Genomic DNA, 20700 nt, shown 5'->3' on the forward strand with positions numbered 1-20700 from the left:
CTGCGATGGTACGGCCCTGGTGGCGTACGATGACCGGCGACATATGGTCTTTTCAGTGATCGTATGTGGTGCCAGCCAGCCTAGTTCTCCTTCGTAGTTTCTCCATTAGAGTCGAAGCTGCATTGTCTTGTCGTGGGTGGATGGCATTCCACATGAGAGGTTATTCCTAATTTGTAGCCAAGAGGGTTATTATTTTATTTTTTCTTTGATCTTCGGATCCACTGTTGTTGTTCTTCCGATGCTTTCTATTAAATCTAAATCAAGACAACAATTTGCTGGTTTTTCTTTCAAAAAAGAAAAAGAAATCTTGTCACGTATTCTGCTATGCGAGTTCGCTAATAGATGGGACTCAGGAGGGGCTTTAAAAATGCAACACCACATGGCTCCACCACAACACAGGTACATACGCAAGGGTGTACGAAGGATATCATATTGTAGCATTTCTTAACTTTAGGGACATTAGGGCAACTCCAACGGTGCGACCTAACATACACAAAATGTTTGCTCTTTTAGTCCATTCGGTGGCCAGGCGGATAGGTGTCCGACCCTTGTCCACCCTTTCCTAACCATGACACTCAACGGAGCGATCCATTTGGTCTGTCGTGTGCTTTTCCTTTACCAATTTGTCATTTTGGCCATTCTATATAGTATTAATTAGAATAAATAAAATATTGCACATGATTAAACAAATAAGTCACGTAGTTTACAACCCAAAAGTAATAAATCACATAGTTTGCAACAAAATAAATATAAAACTATAGCATAAAATTTGGAAGATTTTTTTAGAAAATATAACTTTTGGTTTCATATGTGAGTCTACATATTCTCAAGCAGATCATTTTGAAGTTGAATGTGAGCTGAACCATAACACATTTCATGATGAAATTGGATGAATAGTTCAAATGTTGCTGCTCCACCCCAGGCTCAACCAAATCACCATAGCAATCCCACTCTTGGTCATAGATGTTGTCATCATGCTCATCCTCTACGATCATGTTGTGCATGATCACACAAGCAATTATCACCTCTCACATAGTGTCAATGCTCCATGTTCTAGCAGGGTGACGAACAATAACCCAGTGAGATTGAAGCACACCAATAGCACGCTCCACATCCATCCTAACACTCTCCTGTTCTTTGAAAACACTTAGCCCTCTTCTCTCCTCCGGGAAGCCTCGAGAGTACCAAAGAGCGCTGAAGAACATTGATGTCATTGTGAGAACTTCTCATGCTAAAAAAAGAGTGCCAAATCCAAAGATCTTGTGATGTCACAGCTTCAAGTATGACTGCACAACCATTAACATGTCCCTTATATTGCCCCTGCCAAGCAAATGGATAGTTCTTTCACTCATAGTTCATACAAATCTATGCTTCCAATCATCCTCAAAAAGCCTCTCGAAGCATTGATCGATAATAACTAAGCTGTATCCGCAACATTTGGTTCTCTCAAGTACTCTGGGCCAAACAACTGAACCACATCTTTGCAGAACTTGTACATTGACTCAAGGATGGTTACTCACTCATGCATACATACTCATTAAAAAGATCATCGGGAACTTCATATGCAAGCATCCGAACATATGTAGTGTATTTCTGATAAGGGAAGAAGCCAATCTTACCAAGGGCATCTTGCTTGCATTTGAAGTAATCATCATAACTCATCACTCCCACCCGAATACGGTTGAACAATGATCTCGCCCTCCGGAGATTGGCGGGGAATAGTGGGGGCGTGCGACAAAAATAATCGTCAAAGAGTAGGACATGGGCCCATTATCTGTTACGATCCAACACAGGCGCATGACCATCTACTGATCCCCTGACAATGGTTGTTGCCTCGAAATGTTTTCATTTATGAGAAGTGTAGCAACCAAAACATCACTATCATCGTCGGACGTTTCTTTAGACGATGATGAATAACTGACGCTATTGTAAAAAAAAGCTCATTTGAGTTATCTGCCACGATCCTTCAGAGTGATGAATCCATACCTCACAAATTGCCCAGGAAAACGACATAACACCTTGTTGGCGGCGACGGTCACGGGCGTTGACGAGTCTAGGCTGGTGAAGACCCCCGTCCAAGTTGATTCTGAGAGCAGGGCCATCAAACTCAATGCCCTCCGGTAGTGGCGACGATGGTGGTGTGTTGGGGGCGATGACCACCCTTGTCGAAAGAGGTGTAGGGTGCGGGCTACACCGTTAGTAGCAAGAAGTGTAAACAACTCCAACGTTGGTGGCATCGGTGGTGGTTGGGTGGGGGAGTCGGGGTGACGAAGAGGATGAAAGCGGGGTGGCGGTGGCAAGGGCGAAGAGGACTAAGAGGTTAAAATCGATGGGATGGGGTGGGGGGTACTGGCCTGTGTGCCACTAGTGGTGGGCCAGGGGAGGACAACGCAGGCGTCCGCGCGGACGCAAACCCAACCCAAATTTGGGATGAAAATGGATCACAACAAAACAAACATCGATCCGCTCCGCATTAGAGCATCTCTAGCAGATCCCATAAAACCCTGTCGGGCCTTGTTATTTCGGCGGATTTACGGGACGCTGCAAGAAACCAGCCTGACTAGGACCGGTAAAAACGGCCCACCCGTATTTTTTATGGACAACCTGTAAACCATAGCCGAATCCGGGATATATACCAGCGTCGGGTCGATTTAGGGTTCCCGTCCTCGTTCTCCCTTATCCTCCTCCGCTGCAAATCTCAAACTCCAGCAAAAAAATCCACTTCCATCTGACGATGTTTAGTGACAAGCGTAGCGATAGGAAGAGAGCGCGGATGTCGTGCGTGGGTGGTGGTTGGGGTGGTCGAGGGCGGCTCGACGGCCATGACGGCGGGCCGCCTCGCAATTGTGACGCCCCCCGAAATACCTGGAGCAGGGAAAATATTCTCGGATATTTTCCCTCTTTTTTAAAATGCTTAGGGATGCATTAGAGCATGTCACCCACACATCTTGCTGCGCCATTGCATCTGTGTTGCATTTGTTTGCTCTGTTATTTATTATTTTTTTGTTTATCTTTGTGTCGTAGAGTTGTATTGCGATATTGACGCGAGTCACCGTTTGTGATTGTGCATGATGCGTGTATGATTATTGCATGATTATAAATGGGAGCGTCACAGTAAGCGGGACCATGACAAGGAGGCCGTGAGCTCCTCCCTCCGCTCTCCGATGGAGGAACGGCGCAAGGAGTAGGCGCGCGGTCCCACAACACCGACACGCGGGCGTGGACGAACTTCGATTGTCTTCACCGCATCTTTGATCTTGCGCTGCAGCGCCGCTGAGCGGCCGAGCACGCCTGGTTCGAGGCGAAGGAGGCAGCCGCCCCCGGGGACGAAACCCAGCGGCGGAGGTGCCGACAACCCGGGAGGAGTACGACCTCGCGTACGTGCTCTGCAACTCCCTCATGGAGCACCACCTCGGTGTGGGCAAGTCCGGCTCCGGCTCCGGTGAAGACGAGTAGAACGCTGGTGATCTAGTTTAAGTTTAAGTTTAATATCAAGTCTAGTTTAAGTTTAACTTTGAACTATCTAGCAAGTGGCGTGATATGTGCGGAACTATGTTTAATTTGCTTGTATGGACTATGTTGACGTAAACTATTAGTTTGAAAATTAAGTAAGAACTCTGACACACTGTTTATGAGATGTATTTTGCTGATCCGTTTGTCATCCTGCAAATTTTATTTATGAAATACTGCAAACTAAATTTGCAAGATAGCGGTTTACCGGATATGCTAGAGACAGATAGAAACAGACACGAATGAAGCAAAATGGGTCCCGCCGCTAGAGTTGCCCTTACGCACTGCACGCCAGTAAGTTGAAGGACTAGTTTTTCCGAATAAAAAAGGTTATTCGTGTGATTTTCTCAAAACCAGCGTGACATCGGCACAATTATCGAACGAGTTGACCTCCGCATCTCACGTATTCTCTCTGTTCTCTCGGCCCTTCTTGACCAAGTCACCCCAATTCCTCTCTAGAACCCTAGAATCGCCATTGCTACCGCGAGATCCCTGCTGGGGTCTCACAGAGCCGGAGGGTGGAGCTTCAGATCTCGACTGCAACGGCGCTGCTCCCCCTCCAGTGGGCCGTGGTGCAGTAAGCCACCTCGCCGGGGGAAGATGCAGAGCGCGACGCGGTTGACTCTGCTCCTGTGCGCGGCGTGGGTGGCCGCGCTGCTCTACGGCGAGATGGGCGCCTACTGGGCCGCCCACCTCTCCTGCTCCTGGCCATCCGCATCCTCTTCCTCCCCATCGCCGGTCAGTAATAAATGCCGTCGATTCGGTTTAGAGATTCAGTTGCTGTTTTGAGAGTCTGGATTGGGACGGGGTAAGAGCATCTCTAGCAGCTTGGAGCCCTCCCAATCCTGACGAAAATGCTAATTCGACCTTCATCTCGTCCAAGTCATGCTAGGCAGTGAAACTTCCATTTCTACCGCTCATTATTTGACACCAGCCCAAGTTTGCAGCTTTACCTTATTATCGTATTCCGTTTGTTGTGCAGAGTAACCATGTCAAGGTTGCCGTCATTGCTGATCCACAGGTCAGTTTCCCTTCTAACACTACATCATGCAATTGTGCCTATAAACCCAAAGTAGTACTACTCCCTCTGTTCCTAAATATTTGTCTTTCTAGAGATTTTCACAAGTGACTACATACGGAGCAAAATGAGTGAATCTACACTCTAAAATATGTCTATATACATCCGTATGTGGTAGTCCATTTGAAATCTCTAGAAAGACAAATATTTAGGAACGGAGGGAGTAGTACATAGTACAAAATATCTTCGAGTATATGTTGCTCCCTTCTGAAAGGTTTTTCCCTTGTAGCTTATGGACAGCACCTCCCTTGGTCTACCAGCAAGCTCAGTTGCACTGCAAGCTGCAGAGTTCTTCACAGATTTGAACATGAGAAGATCCTTCCAGTCTGTGATATTGCCGTTCAAGCCTGATGTCGTCTTATTTCTCGGTGACTATTTTGATGGGGGCGCATATATATTGGATGAAGAGTAAGGCACGGGTGCTGAATTCTTTTTTGCCTTATAAATGTGGCAACAAGTTTGCTTTTTCAACATTCCATCTGATGCCAGCTGGTCGTTCCGTACATTGTTGGTTAGAAACCACAATTATTTGTTTGTATGTGCTTTAGAGGATGATGGTGTTATATGAACTGATATGACTGAATATGCAATAAGGTATGTCAACAGGAAAAACAATTTGCAAGACACCTTAATGGTCCTATATCTGTGATAATTATATTTCATCTCAAGTGTCTCATAAATGAATAGATGGAAACTTCCAGTCCTCGTTCTCTGCATTCCAATTCATTGCTTTTACCACTTTACCTTTCCGGAAGGATGACATACGAGATAGAACCATGAGTTGGTCGCGGGATCCTATGGGTTTTACCTCTAGCCTACCCCAACTTGTTTGGGACTAAAGGCTTTATTGTTGTTGTTGTACCACTTTGCCTTTCTTGTTGCCATTGTGGTTTACAAGTTATGCCATATCTCCCACAAAATCATCAAAGGGTTCTAGGTTCCACTTTATCTACCCGCAAAAAAAAAGGTTCCACTTCATCTTTTTTTTTTCTTCCTAATTTATGTTGAAAACTTTTCAGGTGGCAGGATTCTCTATTCCGATTTAAGCATATATTCAGCATGAGCGAACAGAGGACAAGTCCACATGTCCCAGTCTACTATCTTTCAGGAAATCATGATATTGGTTACTCAGCTTTTCACTCAGTTCATCCTGAGGTGATTGACTATCATTGCCTACTTCTTGTAACTTCCATTTGTATATTTACATTTTTCTCAAATCTTAAGTGATTGTTCCCTTTATGAAAATATTGTTTCCACGGATGAGTTGCTTGCCATCGCCAGCTAATAATCTTTGCCTTGTTCACGGATTCAATTCTCCGACGCAAAAATTCCAACCTTTTCCCCCAAGCTGCTGAACGGAAGTTTTGGAGCGCGGCATGTCTCCTAAAATTATTGAGGGATGCAGCTACGTCATGTATTATCTTCAGTTTGGTGCTTCCTTGGACGGTAAATGTGGCCACCCCCTAGCAGCTCAAGGATGAGCTGCATGCCAAGGAGGGGTGTGATGTTATGTATGGAAGTACATGCCCCACCATGGAAGCTTCCATTTATGGGATGCGATTCCCAATCTCTATGTTAGGTAGTCTATCTGTAAAACTAGGAAGATATCTCTTAGCTTTGGCCTTAATCTAATTAGAGATAAGATCTATGATTTGTTACTTAGATTGGATTGCTAGCCCCCTGCATAAGGAGGACCCCATAAATGAGGAATAAAGCAAGCAAGAATTAGAACAATAGTTATTCTATCTTCCCTCCAGGGGTGAGAGCCTCTCCCTAGCCGTAGTACACAACAGAAATAAATTAAACCAATCATGTATTGAATCTGTTTTCGTATCGGGGATTGGCAAAGTAAGTCCATGTTGTTTGTTTTTCACTTTTGGAGATATGTGCAGCTTAGGGCCTGTTCTGATCTTCTCCAACTTCACAAAACTTCACATAACCAGCTTCTCATGCCAGCTTCTCGCTCTGCCTGGCGATCTCAATCCGTTCTGCTCGATCGATAGCTTCTTCAAGCGATCCATTGGCTGGCAGCCCAACTAGACCAAGATCTGGCCTGTTCGGTGGCATTTGGGCCGGCTGAAACCAGCCCATTTAGAGGGAGAGAGGAAAGGTTACATAAGAGGTAGAGCGAACCGTTTTCTTTCCGAGGGAAAGAGCGAACCGTTTTCTTAAGCGGTGGCACATCGGCCGTAATATCAGCGAACTTCATCTTTTTGATTTGGTGGAGCTGGGCCGACCTCGCTCCAGTTTTTTGCACTTTAATCGCCCAAAGCTTCCCAAAGCTAGCTTCCAGCAGCAAAATCGTTCGGCTCTGCTTCGCTCCAGAATTTTGTGAAGCGTGGAGTGGGAGGAGATCAGAACAGGGCCTTAGTATTTTGGGGACAGTGCTACAGAGCATAAACAACAGCTTTAATAGAGAGTCTTAGATCGCTGCTTTGAACAAGGAAAATAATCACGCAACCGTGAAGAATTTTAGCTATTTCACGGTGCATGTGTGTGATTACAAGTATCCACAACATTGTGATTTTGTGTAATTTACTCAGTTTATCGATGCATGGTTATGATGTTCTTTTACTGGATGGTCCTGTAAGAAGTTTATGGCCGTGCACTGATATATCAGTTATCAACCTCTAGATAAAACTAGCCCACCTCAAGATGAAGATTATTTTCACTGTTCCTCATTTTTTGGTTACCCACACCCTCAGACATGGTGCAACCTCTTGCTCTCAGTGATTTTTGGCATGAATTTGCGCTCTCATCAAGGACATAAGTCAATGATCAGTATTTTTCTTATTTTGCTACAAGTGTTGTGAGCTTTTTGTATTGGATCATCATTTTTTAGTAATTGCTCTTGGTGGGTTTTTGGTTTTGTTGAATGGGTGTTCATAACATGCTATTGCACCCTATTCATGTTTGTCCTCTTTGCTCTTAGTGTCTTTACTGTATAGTTACCTGAAGGCATTTACTTTTTTTGTTGCTTTTTTTAACTTGCAATTATTTCTCAAATTTGGATTTACTGTCCACATACGTAACTGGAACTACATAGATAAACATATTTGATATAGATACATTTGACTGATGTAGTAGTTTGACGAGCTTCAAGAAATGTTATGAGCATACTTTTCAAGACACTCAGTCTGCCTCGTTTGACCTGGAATTATTTCTCAAATTTAGGTTTACAGACAACATGTTTTGACTGAAATTACAGATAATCATATTTTGTATACAAGGCTTTCCACCTGATATTTATAGTTATGAAGAAGCTTGACAAGCTTCAAGAAATACCAATTGGAAAGTCCGGCAAAGATGCATATGTTTTGCAACTCAGGCTACCCGCTAACCTGTGATGATCTGAAAATGCAAGTGTGCTCTGAAGCTGGACGTTTTTTCTTTATTACTTAAGTGATTGTCTAACACCAGAGACATCCTCATCTGAAGGAACATCAACATTTTTGTAGACACTTCTTGCGTCATTCACAACAACACATTTCTGAGTGCTCATTTAAACATCCGAGATGTACTCATCCAACGGAAACATCAACATGTTGAAAGACTCTTTCTGCGCTATTAGCAACAATGGCACGCATGAAAAGTGAGTTCACCTATTCATTGATTGCCTTTCAGCCTTGCCTGCGAGCATAAGCTTGACTTATAGTGGGTGGCAACTACAATTCTGGAGTAGAAAATGATCCATGGACTTAATACTTTTCAAAATGACCTGCATGGATATTTTCATCATGTCAAACATGGCACATTTGGAAACAATGGAACGCTCAAACTTTTGACAATGTCCCTAACCATAGTCTTGGGTTCATCTCTATTAAAAAGAAGTCCCTCTTTTTATCTTTTAGATTTAAGTAGTAGTATATGAATTTTCTTTGAAACTGCACTGATTCTCTTTCATAACTTTTGATTTGCCTAGATTGCTGGCTTGTAAATAGTTGTCTGTACATTCCTGGTCTCTGTCTCTTGTAAATGTTGTTTCTATATTAATATGTTATATCTTGGGCCTACAGTTTTTCCTCAAATTTATATAGTAACATTACTGTGACTGCATAGAATATATGAGAATATAAATTTTTTGGTATACTACAACTTACAAGTTTGCTATTCTTTTCTTGCAGGTTATCAGTCGATACGAAAAAGAATTTGGACCTAGAAACTTCCATTTTTTGTCTGGGAAGGTGGACTTTGTTGTTGTTGATGCTCAAACTCTTGATGGTATGCTACAACGCCTCCATAGTTTTATATTGTATGTGCTACAGTGAACTGCACTAGAAAGGAATCGTACATCAGTAGCGCAATAGAATCCAGATTTTGGTTCTTGAATAAGAGTAAATTGTTTTGTAGTTTCCTTTCATGCTTCTTGGCGCAGTGGTAAAAGCTGCTGCCTTGTGACCATGTGGTCACCAGTTCAAGTCCTGGAAACAGCCTCTTACAGAAATGTAGGGAAAGGCTGCGTACAATAGACCCAAAGTGGTCGGACCCTTCCCCGGACCCTGTGCAAGCGGGAGCTACATGCATTGGGCTGCCTTTTTTTTTTTCCTTTCATGCTTCTGCTTTGTATAGCTAAAGAACTGTTAGTATCTGTTCAGGAGGAGCCAAACAGAGCAAAGAAAGGTCCTCTTCTTGGGAGTTCATCAAAACACTATCATCTGGTATGGCACTGAATAGATGATTATGCATAGTGTTGCAGTTACTATCAGAGAATTGACTACTTTTACATCTTGTTTAAGGTAATGAATCAAATCCAAAGATTCTACTAACGCACATTCCCCTGTACCGACCTGACAATACTCCGTGTGGCCCACATCGTTCTTCACCTGCTATAAATCAGGTATGTTCTCTCAAAGTGTTTTTCCTCTGCTAACTAAAAGTAAAAAGGAATTTCTATACCTTACCTATGCTTTTTGTTCATATACAATGAAGATAAGTCTGTGTCATATGTAGCATCAGTGCCCCAGTCTATGCACTAATTTATTCTGCAAGTTGCAACACGTTTGTATTTGAATTTCTGCAAGCAATTCGACCAACCACATATTTTTCTAGCTGATTGATTCTATTCTCTTACATTTCCAGAGGATATATAGTGCTCCTATGGACCAAGGAATCAAGTATGTCCTTCCTCAAGTATTGTTGTTTTCTGCTTTTGACTACCATAGCATGTAAACTTTGTGACAATTTGACTGGTAAACTTAGAATCATTGAACTCTCTGTCTGGTACATGTCACTGAACTCACTCAAGTATTAGTTTGTTTTGGGAACTCCTTGTCGACATTCTTCTTGGTAAAAGATTTGCTAATGTGATTAGCTGCGCAACCAAAGTTCTTTCAAAATTTCTTGGTTGAGTGTTGCCCTATGTGTTCTCTTGGAAATTACTTCTGGTTAAACCAGTCCAAATCGCTGCCTAACCGAAGTTTCTCCATATGTCAACATAGGGCAAAGCCATATACAATTAACGCAAGTTTTTTATGCAGGTATCAGAATTATCTAAGTAAACAGACTTCCGATCTTTTGCTAGGGTTGCTGAAGCCGGTAAGCTTCTTTTGCAATTTCTGGAGATTTGAGTCACATCTGAAAATATCTTGACTTGTCTTCAGATTCTTGTGCTCTCAGGGCATGACCACGACCAGTGCACAGTTGTCCACTCCACTCCTTTTGGGCCAGTAATGGAGGTAACATAAGTTTTAAGTTATCTTGTTGCTGCATGTACCATGCGTTGCATCTAAGCGCTGTTAATGCCACAACAGCACACCCTTGGGACAATAAGCTGGCAGCAAGGAAATCTGTATCCATCTTTTATGCTGCTATCTGCTGGGCCCCGAAATTCTACTGATTCTAGTCAGGAGGTTCTGACGAATCTTTGCTTCCTGCCTAAACAAACTCATATCTATATGTGGTAATGCTTTATAGCAGGCACCTGCTGATTCTTTTGCTTATATTGCAAGAGATGTACTACAACTGAATTGTCTGACAAGTTTGTTTGTGCCTGCTGTTTCTGCAGGTATATCTTTCAGTTTGTGGTTACCGTCCTTCTGCTGATGTTTTGGCCAACAAATGGTCTAAGCTCTCTTCCCTACGTGAACACATTTGTGAGCTTCATGAGTTCGGTGGGTGCTGACCTGTTTCCAAGAAGCAAAGAAAAAGATGACGCGGAAGATGGCGAATATGAAATGGTTTGGGATGCAGAGGGATCCATGCACCTGGTTAAAAAAGCAGTGGCAAGGCCCCCCATCACAAACTCAGACTCCAAAGCTACAGGACGGTATGTGTGTATTTTTGTTTTGGGTAATGCTTTTAGGTACTTTGTCGAACGGAAACTTGCCTGGTGCTTCTACTAATAATAACTGAAAGATCTCTAATATTCATGGCAGAGGAAATGTTGTGGCAAGGCCAACTGCGAGAAAGCACCAACAGGAACCTGATTCATCATCTGTTCATGTTGAGATGGGATCTGAAACGCCGCCTGAAGATGGAGGGAAGGCGCCTCGCCCGAGCAAATGGAAAATAAGGACGGTCCTCCAGAGGCTGTTCCGTGTTGTTCAGTCGGTTGCCATTATCGCCGTGCTGAATGTTCCTCTATACATGATGCTTCTGTTTAAGGATTGGGTTGACCGTTGAGAGTAGCTTCTCAGTCGGTTGCCATTATCGCCGTGCTGAATGTTCCTCTATACATGATGCTTCTGTTTAAGGATTGGGTTGACCGTTGAGAGTAGCTTCTCAAAGCCTAGCTCTATGTCGTAGTCACCAACGCACTGCTTGTTGGTTAGCAAACTCCCCAAAGGAGGTTAGTATTATTATTTCAAACGATTGTAAGGCCCTGGTTGATTAAATGATATGCTTTCCCCCGCAAAAAAAAAAAGCCTAGCTCTATAATTGCTACGTATTTAGTAGACTGTTATACGCCGGATCTGCTCTTGCAAAGCCTATATGAAGCACCGAAATGTGCATCAGATAATTGATCATTGCCACTCTGCATCATGTTTTTGTTGTGTTCCTGAACCCTATGGCAGCACACCAAGTCGAATTCAGGAGAGCATCTCTCTGCTTTACATGTTCAGGTTTGCCCATCGGCAACCAGCGACATACATTTGGATTGAACTCATTTCGATGCTTCTTATTTTTTTAGGGCTTTTCCACCTTTGATTTCTTACCTTATTTCCATTTCGTCCCCTTTTCCTTTACATTCGGTGAACCTAATTTATGGGCCAGACCGCAGCCCAGCTCGTGTGTGGATCCGACCTTGACTCCATGTCTCTCTTTTTTGTCCTTCTCTACAGGAAACAAACATAAATCAACAAGTTTCATATTGGTTTCACATTATGGTGGATTATATGACAACGAATGAGCCTTTCCACATATATTTTTGATTGATTAATCCTTTTCAGTTTTCATGTCTATTTTTCATAAGAAATTATAATTATGTTAGGGGTAACATAATTTAGAAAACCGCAAACTGGCCTTAATTTGAACCTCAAAACATTTTTTTTCTATTTTTAACCTCATGGGGAAATTTCTTCAAGAGCATTACTGATATCACATTTTTTTTTCTTAAATAGAGGGATGTCTGTTCATAGCAAAGATTTTTCGTGCAAGGATGTTCGGAATATCAACATTTTACACGGCAGCTACAGATTCTTTCAGAAAATAATCATTTCTGAACAAAACATTGTAGTATCATTTTTCTGAAGGACGTGTATCTTGTAAATTTTACGGCCCACCATTCTCACGAGCTATGTACATACATTTCTGAAATGGTGTTAATTTGCATTCTAATAAAGGAGTTGAAGTATTTCATGCGCACTCTTAAGTCTCAACTACGTATGTTTTAAAAGTACCGAAGTATTTCCAGTGCACTTGCATTTTATTCTTGTATCATCTTATACTTGTTACACTGATGGAATGTTTTGTACATTCATTCTTAAATTATTGTTCTTTCTCATGAAATGAGTTACCAACATAAAACGATCCATTTTGCACCTTTTAATTTGTTCTCTTATTTTCATTTGGTCTATTTACTTGAGAACATCATTTGAACTTTGGTCCATATGAGTATGAGTATCTTTTCAACGAGACGCCTAATTTAAGGGCCGGGCCTGGAGGACTCCATGTCTGCCCATTTTGTTCCTTGTACTCCATCGTCGCTTCGTCCTCGTCCCTGCACATCTCTCTCGCCCTCCGAGTTCCCTCGGGGTCCAGGCACCGGTGAGGTGGCGCTGCTCTCCACCATGGCGGTGCCGGGCGTGTCGTCGCGCCGCCTTTCCTGGACCGGGATGTCGAGGCGCATCCCGGCAGGGCAGAAATAGCGGACGCTGCAGGTGAAGTAGTAGAACTTGGCCTCGCTGAGCAGGACGAAGGTAGTGCCGCGGCGAGTACCGCCGCCGGGGTAGCGGTGGATAGGGTTTCCAGTGTCGCACACGTCGAACCCGCGTTTGTCCACCTCCACCACGTCCAACTTCTTGTCCGGGTGATAGAACGCTGCGCACGATGACACAGATTGAGTCAGCCGGAGAAACCACGGGAGAAAAAGAAACGTCGATCCTTGTACGTACCGAGGTAGTCGCCCTTGTAGAAGGGCCCATTGAGCTTGGCCCAGCCGGAGAAGTTATGGCGGGGCATCCAATCGATGTAGACCCTGCGCTCAGCCGTCGCCGGTGTCGCCGCGCACGCGGCCAGCGCTGCCGCCAGCAACAGCGCGGCCACCACTGTCTGCCGGCAGCCCATCACCCCCTCCTCCGAGTCAGAGAGCGGCCTCGGGGTGTGTTGTTGCTTGCTCCAAACGAAACGTGCTGAGCGGAGCGGGAATGGGGTTATGGTTGTGGCCGTGGCTGCTGTCTTAAAATGGAGGGTGGGATGCGTCCAACGAGGACGCGTGTGGCGTGCTTTGTGTTTGTGTGGCTTCTACACGTGCATACATAAAGATCATATATTAGCAGATATAAACCAAAAGCAATCTATCTAGACCAACGCCGATCTATCCACAGGATAGATCTAGATAGATTACCAACGCCTCCGCCGTTTGATTCATTACACAACATATCATCCATATTGTAGATGGACTACACAACAAAACGGTTTTCGATGTTATTGGTATGACTATTTCTCCACCGCCTGATTAATTTATTTCATGCAGTTGCGTGCCCGCTAGCTAGCACCGCTTTGAATATGAACATGTAATGGCATCTCCAAATCCAGAATTTTTCTCTCGCATCCGTCTTCGGACAGAGGGATCAGTCCACAGATACTGATAACGAAGACCGCCATCGAACATTGTCCGCATTCATTTAAACCACGGTTCAAACTAAGCGGACGACATTCATGCAAACCGACTGATATTCATGAAAGTTCAGATAGAAAATAGCAAAAATCATCCATACATAGCATGCAAATAAGTCTAGTACAATAATGTCTCAAATTCAACGAGATTAACCGGATGTCCAACAAATAATTCATCAACGGATCATGTCGTCTCATACTGCCCCTTTAGTTTCATCCATCCCTCTATCGTGTGGTACATTACAGCAACGCGTGCGGCCGTGCGGGCTACATATGAGCGAATGAATGATTTAAACAAGTTGAACAAGAAGCAAAACTTAGGATCTTCCCCTTTGCCGCGTTCAATGGCCACCTTGGCTCGAACTGACCAACCACGTGAGAGCATCTACACCCGGGCGTCCCAAATCCTCCTCAAATATCCGGGCGGCCCGCCTGGTCACTAATTGGTCATGATTTTTTGACCCAGACGAATGCCTCAAACGGGCCTCAAACGCCCGGGCTAACCGGCACCCCTCATATCCAGCCCAAATATGGGGCGGATATGGGGGCGCTCGGGCACGCCCGGGCGCGTCTGCCACATCGGACCAGGCCCACGTTGGTCCACTCTACCCCACATATATTCGTCCTCATCCGCTTGCCGGACCAAACCCTAGCTACTTCACACTCCTTTCCCCTCCACTTCCTCCGCCACCCGAGCTCACCTCCAGCGATTTCCGTCCTTATCCGGCATGGCGGGTAGCAGATCTGACTCCGACCGGTCCGGATCCGTCGACTAGGGTGTCCGCATTGCACTCTGCCGCTCCCGCGAGGACAAGCCCGACCGACGGACGAATCTGTCCGGCACAACTCCATTGCGTCGGCTCAACGGGCGCTCGGGTCCTCTAGGGCTGGATCATCGCAGTCTCGACAGCCGAACAATCTCTCCTTCCCCATCATCGGTCGGCAGACTATGAGTCCCAACGGGAACGGGCAACCCGCCGTGGGAAGGAGGGGATAAGGGTCGCTGAGGTCTATATCGCGGCGAAAATGGCGGCAACAGAGGCGGCTGATGCGACGGTGCCGGCGACCGCAGAGAAGGAAGCATTCGCGCCCGCATTGTGAAGAAACGACAGCGGAGGAACACGCCCGCCCTCACCCGAGAGCAGAATCGGGCGGTCCGTGTCATGGCCGGACTGCCACCGAAGGAGGAGAAGGAGGACAACGACGACGAGAACAGCTCCGGGGACGAGCAGATCTGGCTCGATCCCTACTGTATCTTGGACCGGTACTTCCGCGGCAAGGGCACCAGGAAGGGCAACGCCAGTCGTGGATGATCTCCATCATAGCCAAACATGCCAAAGTTTGGTAGTTCGATGACATGTTTAGTGTAGTGTGATGTAGCAGCCGGACGATGTGTGTGCGTCGACGTAGTTGCATGAGTTTGTATGGATTTGGGATATGATAATTGATGTGTCTGGACGTGGATTGCATTATTTGAGGCGTGATCGGCAGTGTCCGCGGACGCGCCCAGACACGTCCGCAGACGTTTGAGGGGCTGGATTTGCAAAGTCCGACTGTAGATGCTCTCACAATGATGGTCTGAATGATGTACCGGCGATACGATAACAACCTCACATTGTGTTCTTAAATGATGTGCATGTCGTAGGGCATAACGTGCGTGAACGATTGATGCAATTGCTGTCACAAGGTACCCCTCTGCTCCTCTCTACAAAATTCACGAATACAGCCAACCATATATCAAACAACAGTTCATCCTCCGGTTGAGTACCTACCATCCTTCGTACTCTGAAAAAACGCCATGGCGTCCGAAGTTCAGTCGGTTTCCATTATCGCCGCGCTCAATGTTCCTCTATACATGATGTTTCTGTTCAAAGATTGGGTTGACCGTTGAGTAGTTTCTCAAAGCCTAGCTCTATCACTTCGATTTAGTAGACTGTTAGGCCAACTCTACCGCGCGATCCCATCCTATCCGAGCCCGTTCGTTTGGGGTAAAACGGACAAACTGGGCGGCCCAGCGCACGGGAGCAAACGGACTTTTGTCCGTTTTGTGTCCGCTTTCGACCCATCCGCGGCCCAAGTTTGCGCCGCTTTTGGGGTGAAACGGATACCACGCGAACGTGCCGGCCATCTGCGCGTGTCCTCCCCTGGCCCGCCCGTCAGTGTCACAGGACGGGCCTTTTTCTATCTGCCCCCCTCCCTCCCTCCGGCCGCATCCCACTCCACTCTTCTTCACTCTTCCCCTCGCTGCCGCCGCCGCCGCTGCCATTGCAGCCATGCAACTCGGACGCACGCTCGCCCAGCCCCTTCCCCTCGTCGCCGCCGAGCTACCGCACCACGGCCACCTGGTTTGCGCACCCGCCGGCCGGATTTGGGGCGGATCCGGTCGGTCTTGAGCTCCCCAGTTGTGGGAGGCCGGGCCGCGCCATGGACTGGCCGGGCACCTCGTCGGAAGGCACTGGCAGGGCCGCATGGCCACATGCAGGCAGTGGCTCGTCCTCTAGCCGCTCGGATCTGCACCGTCGGTGGTCCGCCGGCAGATACGCGAATGGCGGTCGGCCGGGCTCGGTGCTTGCCCAAAAGCTCATCGGCGCACCGTTGCCCCTCATCAAGTGCGACCATTGCCCAAGGATGGTCGTGCGCCGCGTGTCTACAATGCCGGAGCATCCCGGATGGGTGTTCATCAAGTGCTTAAAGGATGGGGTATGTGCTCTTTTTAGCTTCGGTTTGTGCTCTCGGATTAGACTACTTGTGCTAACTTTAAGTTTTATTGTGTAGAATGGATGCAAGTTTTGGTATTGGGAAAAAAAGTACATCGATATATTGATAGATCAAATCTAGTACATGTCCGTGCACTTTTAGCTAGCCTAGAGGCTGTAGATGAGACAAGTGCACTTGTTGCTAGATTAGAGGCTAGGCACGATACTACGTGTGAGGAAGCAACGTCGACTTATGGCTTGAAGAAGAAAGGAGGATGCAACGTCGAGCCTCCTCCACAGATCAACAATGAGTGCATCGAGAAGGCCCTAACCAACTCAAGGGAGCAGTTATGGAAATTGGGTATCTTCTCAAATGTATTCTTGTGGTTCTTGTTTTCTTTGGCCTTACTTTACTAGTCAAAATGTGATGATGTATTTGCCATGTATCAAAAATAAATGACGAAAAAAAGTTTAAGGACTTGCAAAAAAAAGTGCACACGGACAAGATGCGGCCGGGATGCATCCGCACGCTGGATGCACGGCCACCGCATCCCGAAAACTATCCGGACACGATCCCATTACCCTACCCAAACAGACAGAATTCGGACAAAACGGACGTCCGTTTGGAGTCGCGCGGTGGAGTTGGCTTATACGTCGGATCTGCTCTTTGCGAAGCCGATATGAAGCACCGAAATGTGCATCAGATAATTGATCATTGCCACTCTGCATCATGTTTTTGTTGTGTTCCTGAACCCTATGGCAGCACACCAAGTCGAATTCAGGAGAGCATATCTCTGCTTCACATGTTCAGGTTTACCCATTGGCAATCAGCGACATAAGTTTGGATTGAACTCAATTTATTGGTCGCTCAGTTTCATCTTTTACACCCGTGCGTTGGCGAGATTGTGGCGACGAAATCGTTTGCCAAATTATTGGCGTGCCGGATTTCGACAGGGTTGGCCTGGGCGTGATCCAAACAACCCCCCTTTCTTTCCATGCTTCTTCTTGTCAGCCTTGCCAGCGATTGCATCCACCGAATGTTTCTTGGTGTCTTGCTTGGTCGTGGCATTCCCTTCCCCAAGCTGCTGCTGTGACCTGTGAGATGGTAGTTCTCCCATGTCTGCCATATTTTTTGCACTTCTGATTTTTTTAAGGCTTCACCACTTTCGATTTGGACAACTTTTTAGAATATCATTTGGTTTACATGGGTGGGCCTAATTTACGGGCCAGACCGCAGCCCAGTCCATACGCAGCCCAGTCCTGGTTTCTGACCTTACTCCATGTTGAGCCTTTCCACATATATTTTTTGATTGACCAATCTTGTTCTTCATGCCTATTTTTCATAAGGAATTATAAATTTGTTAGGGGTGACATAATTTAGGAAGCCGCAAACTAGGCCTTAATCTGAAACTAAAAAAGAAGTTCTCCATTTTTAACGTCGTGGGGAAATTCTCCAAGAGCATTTGTGATGATGCCACATTTTTTTTCTTGAAATAGAGGAACATCTGTTCATAGCAAAGATTTTTTGTACAAGCTAGTATGTGCAAAAACAGTTGTTCGAAAGATCAAACATTTTGCACGAAACAATTGTTGGAAAGATCAAACATTTTGCACGAAACAATTGTTCGAAAGATCAAACATTTTGCACGGCGGCTACAAATTCTTTCAGGAAAAAAAGAACATCTCCGAACAGAACATTGTATCATTTCCTAAAGACTTCTTTTGTAAATTCTATAGCCCACCGTTCTCACGATCTACGTACATAAACACTTCTGAAATAGTTTTAATTTATAATTTCCATGCTAATAAAAGAGTTGAAGTATTTTACACGCACTCCAAGTCTCAACTATTCTCTTGACTTGCTTTGTTGCCTTTCTCGGGCCGTTCACCTAGCCAATACTTAGATTCGTCTCTACCCAAACTTTCTTGGTTCATCCCAACATTATCCATTTGTCCGATTGTACCGATTGTATCTAAGTAGTTTTTCATACTCCCTTCATTCCACAATATAGTGCGCTCACGCTTCGAGATTCAAATTTGACCGTAAATTTAACCAACAAGACCGACTGCGGCGGGGACAAAAATTATATCACCGAATTCATATCGAAAATAAGAATTCAGTGATATAATTTTTGCTCCCGCCGTGGTCGGTCTCGGTAGTTAAATTTATGGTCAAACTTGAATATTGGAAAACGCGTGCGCACTACGTTGTGAAATGGAGGGAGTACTAAGCAGACACTGAATAAATCCTTCGAGGGTTAACTAATTACGGATGGAGGAAGTATGTTTTAAAATGTGGAAGCATTTCCCGTGCACTCTCGATTTTTTCTCATATCATCTTATATTTGTTGCACCAATGGAATAGTTTATATGTTCATTTCTAAATTAGTCTTCTCTCACAAATGAGTTACCAACATAAAATTATTAATCCATTTTCACTTTTTAACTTGTTCTTTTATTCCATTAGGTCTCATTTTTTTTGAGAACACCATTTGATTTTGGTTATATGAGTACCTAATTTTCAGCTAAATGCCTAATTTACAGGCCGGGCCTCAGCCCAACGTGCTTGTTGTTTTCCGGAACAGATGAACAGCATCGTCGCTTCGTCCTCCTGCCTGCCCCTCTCCCTCGCTCTCCGAGCTCGCTCGGGGTCCAGGCGCCGGTGAGGTGATGTTGCTCTCCACCATTGCAGCGCCGGACGTGTCGTCGCGTGCGGAGGCCGGCGTCCGCGGCATGTCATGGACCTCGATGGCGAGGCGCATCCCGTCGGGGCAGTACCTGCCGACGCTGCAGATGAAGTAGTAGACCTTGGCCTCGCTGAGCAGGATGGGGATATCACGGCCGCCGGAGGAGCGGTAGATGGGGTTTCTGGGGTCGCACATGTCGAACCCGCGCTCGTTCACCTCCACCACATCCAGCTTCTTGTCCGGCGTGTAGAACACTGCGCATGATGAAACGAAGCGTATCAACCAGAGAAATCACGAGAGAAAAAGAAACGTTGATTCCTTGTGCGTGCGTGCCGAGATAGTCTCCCTTGGAGAAGGGCCCGTGGCTCTTGGCCCAGTCCGAGTAGTTGCTGTGGGCCAGCCAGTTGATGTAGATCCTGTGCTCCGCCGTCGCCGGTGTCGCCGCGCACGCGGCCAGCAGCAGCAGCATGGCGACCACTCTCTGCCGACTGCCCATCACTCCCTCCTCCGAGTAAGAGAGCGGCCTCGGTGTGTGTTGTTGCTTGTTTCAAACGAAACGTGCCGAGCGGAGCGGGGATGGCCTGTGGCTGCTGTCTTAAAATGGAGGGTGGAATGCCTCCAACGAAGTCGCGTGTGGTGTGCTTTGTGCGGCTTCTACACGTGCATATAGGACAAACCAAAGATCATAGATTATATCATAGCAGATATAAATCAAAATCAATCTATCTTGTAGATAGATCGATGTTGGTGAAGAGAAGATACTCCCTCCGTCCGGAAATACTTGTCATCATATAAATAAAACATGATGTATCTACTAGATACATCCTGTTTTATTTATATGATGACAAGTATTTTTGGACGGATGGAGTACAAAACATGGATGACCTTCCAAAAATGATTTACATATTATTGGTTGAATATATGGCTATTCCACCACCCTTTGATTGATTTAATGCAATACTAGCAACAAGGGCCCGTCCATTGCAATGACAAAGCCATGGTCACATTCTACTAGCAGTAGAACTATCGCTCTCAATTTCGTGAAATCATGAAAAAAATAAACTCCTAAACATATTTGGAATCATGAATATTTTTCAAATTCATGATCACTTTTACAATTTTTTAAACATTTTCTAAAATCAAGAACTTTTTTGGATTCGTGAACATTTTATATTATTTGCAAACATTTTTTAAATTTTATGAACATTTTTTTAACAATTTTCTTGAATCGGCGAAAATTTCTACAATTGTCAAATATTGTTTTGAAAATTGGTGAAACAATTTCTGAAATTTACCAACATTTTTTGAAATGCATGATCATTTTTTGAATCAGTGAACATTTTATGAATGAATAAACTATTTTGTAAGTCGCGAACAATATTTGATTTTTAGGATATTTTTCCATTGATGAGCATTTTTTGAATTGGAAAAATTTTGTTCAATTTCATTAACA

General features: G+C 45.1%; 3 protein-coding genes across 4 annotated transcripts; 1 reads left to right on the top strand and 2 right to left on the bottom strand.

The window, feature by feature from the left end:
- The first annotated feature begins 3845 nt into the window (after positions 1 to 3845).
- On the top strand, positions 3846 to 11474 carry LOC119311880 (uncharacterized protein C630.12-like). Of its 2 annotated transcripts, none has more exons than XM_037587591.1 (14): positions 3846 to 4248; positions 4493 to 4531; positions 4818 to 4996; positions 5608 to 5743; positions 8713 to 8809; positions 9184 to 9246; positions 9325 to 9425; positions 9668 to 9702; positions 10066 to 10123; positions 10189 to 10263; positions 10339 to 10487; positions 10593 to 10853; positions 10963 to 11165; positions 11255 to 11474. In XM_037587591.1, exons 1-14 carry the CDS (start codon positions 4111 to 4113, stop codon positions 11296 to 11298), a joined length of 1578 nt encoding a protein of 525 aa, XP_037443488.1. In that variant the 5' UTR covers positions 3846 to 4110; the 3' UTR covers positions 11299 to 11474. The 2 variants fall into 2 exon arrangements, with proteins under 2 accessions (XP_037443488.1, XP_037443489.1); XM_037587592.1 differs by having other exon boundaries at positions 3847 to 4248; positions 10963 to 11197; positions 11287 to 11474.
- A 1017-nt stretch (positions 11475 to 12491) lies between these two features.
- Positions 12492 to 13471, bottom strand: LOC119306258 (early nodulin-like protein 1). The gene is made up of 2 exons (XM_037582528.1): positions 13141 to 13471; positions 12492 to 13066 (listed from the first exon to the last, which is right to left on the bottom strand). Exons 1-2 carry the CDS (start codon positions 13310 to 13312, stop codon positions 12672 to 12674), a joined length of 567 nt encoding a protein of 188 aa, XP_037438425.1. The 5' UTR covers positions 13313 to 13471; the 3' UTR covers positions 12492 to 12671.
- A 5625-nt stretch (positions 13472 to 19096) lies between these two features.
- On the bottom strand, positions 19097 to 19743 carry LOC119306259 (uclacyanin-2-like). The gene is made up of 2 exons (XM_037582529.1): positions 19581 to 19743; positions 19097 to 19501 (listed from the first exon to the last, which is right to left on the bottom strand). The coding sequence occupies exons 1-2, from the start codon at positions 19741 to 19743 to the stop codon at positions 19113 to 19115; spliced, it is 552 nt and encodes a 183-aa protein (XP_037438426.1). The 3' UTR covers positions 19097 to 19112.
- Between the last annotated feature and the right edge of the window lie 957 nt (positions 19744 to 20700).

Source organism: Triticum dicoccoides, chromosome 5B (assembly GCF_002162155.2).
Source record: "Triticum dicoccoides isolate Atlit2015 ecotype Zavitan chromosome 5B, WEW_v2.0, whole genome shotgun sequence".
Taxonomy (NCBI): domain Eukaryota; kingdom Viridiplantae; phylum Streptophyta; class Magnoliopsida; order Poales; family Poaceae; genus Triticum; species Triticum dicoccoides.